This window comes from Fukomys damarensis, unplaced genomic scaffold, assembly GCF_012274545.1.
Source record: "Fukomys damarensis isolate Sample0158 unplaced genomic scaffold, DMR_v1.0_HiC HiC_scaffold_27, whole genome shotgun sequence".
Taxonomy (NCBI): domain Eukaryota; kingdom Metazoa; phylum Chordata; class Mammalia; order Rodentia; family Bathyergidae; genus Fukomys; species Fukomys damarensis.
This window is the reverse complement of record NW_022900939.1, coordinates 14,561,430-14,563,108: the sequence shown is the minus strand read 5'-3', so window position 1 is coordinate 14,563,108 and position 1,679 is coordinate 14,561,430. Positions and strand designations below refer to the sequence as shown.

Sequence of the window (1,679 nt, the reverse complement as noted above, 5' to 3'; positions counted from 1 at the left end):
CCTGCGACCCCTACGCGACGCCGGGGGCGAGCTGGCCAACCTCAGCCAGGCGGAGCTGGTGGACCTGGTGCAGTGGACCGACCTGATCCTCTTTGACTACCTGACAGCGAACTTCGACCGGCTCGTGAGCAACCTCTTCAGCCTGCAGTGGGACCCGCGCGTCATGGCCCGGCTGCGGCGCCTCTACCGGCGCCACGAACCTCGCTTCCCCGAGCTGGCCGCTCTCGCCGACCCTCACTCTCAGCTGCTGCAGCGCCGCCTCGACTTCCTCGCCAAGCACATTTTGCACTGCAAGGCTAAATACGGCCGTCGGCCGGGGTCCTAACAGTATCCTGGGAGGAGGGGGAGATTTGGACGGGGAAAAGCTGTCACCTGTGCCAGTGACTGGGACCAGTTGGCCAACGCCCAGCCAAGTGGCTCCGGGCGCAGAAGTGTCTAAAACTTCTGCTTCACCCACCTGCCCTTTTCTTTTAATCCCACGCTGTTTCCTTTCAAAGTCTGGGAGGGCAAACTCACCGAGGCGAGAAGTATTAACATTCCCTCCACCCAGTTTATAAAAGGATTATTTCCGGTGCCGGCCAGGAGATGGGATCCGAAGAAACTGGCTGCTTGGCTTTGCCCCCAGCCGGGATGGTCCCAGTGAAAGATGCACTCCCTTCTTAGGACACCTCCTCCCACTCCCATTCCAAAAAAGGAAAACTTCCGTTTGAGCCGTTGAGCTAATTCTGCAGTTTCCTACAAAACGCAGCCGCGCTGGTGGCCCAGGAGTGGGGCTGTTACATTGGCTGGTGGAGCCCCCTTCCTGTCTTCTCCCTTTGTTCCAGAGCCGTGATGGTGAGATCACTGTTCAGAGCTGGGGGACGGCCCCTTAGTACAAAGAGAGCAAGACCTCCGCACCCCCGGGAGCCCTACAGTTTGTCTGACTCAAACCAGCTCTCCTCATTTGGGCCTGAAGGCTATGAATTCAGGACTGGCCTTAAGCACTGAGTCAAATAATGAATTGCTTCTTCCCCCTCCCGACTGACCAAAATTTCGACAATGATAATGTTCACTAGAAGGAAAAAAATCAGTTCTGTGCACTTTACGTTGTTATTTTAATTTTTTATTAAGAAAAACTTTTTTTATTTGACAGAATTTGCCTTCTATGTATATATGTGCATAAAGGGTGGTGTAAATATACTAAACAAACTTATATTTCAATAAAAGGGAGTTTAAAATTTAGAATTTAACTTGTGGTTTTATCTGTTAGGTAACTGATGCCTCATCTGTTTGCAGAATAAGCTTTAGATTTTTCTCCCATGTAAATGTGGCTGCCCACCCCAGTACTAGGGGTTGAATCTAGGGGACTTTACACTGAGCTACCTCCCCAGCCATTGATTTACTTAAGTATTTAGATACAGGGTCTTGCTAAATTGTGGCAACTGGGCATAAACTTGCTATCCTCCTGCCTCAGCCTCCCAGAGCGCTGGGATTATAGGTGTATGCCTCTACCACACCTGGCTTGGCTCTGCTTTGAAACAAAGGCTGCAGCTCCATCCCAACGGTGACTATGGAACTTGCAGAATTGAACAAAGAGGAGAGCTGTCTTCCAGGTCATACTCAGATAAACCCTAGGGCTGGAAAATTGAGGTCAATTTAGAATGCAGGGGGAGGGGGAAGGAAAGTGTTCTATTTCCCGG

General features: G+C 51.1%; 1 protein-coding gene across 1 annotated transcript; it reads left to right on the top strand.

Annotated features, from left to right (window-relative positions):
• Position 1: 1 nt before the first annotated feature.
• Fjx1 (four-jointed box kinase 1) lies at positions 2-1,210 on the top strand (the record flags this gene model as incomplete). The annotated part of the gene is made up of 1 exon (XM_019205778.2): positions 2-1,210. A coding segment is annotated over one exon (324 nt), but the record flags the coding sequence as incomplete, so codon positions are not given.
• Between the last annotated feature and the right edge of the window lie 469 nt (positions 1,211-1,679).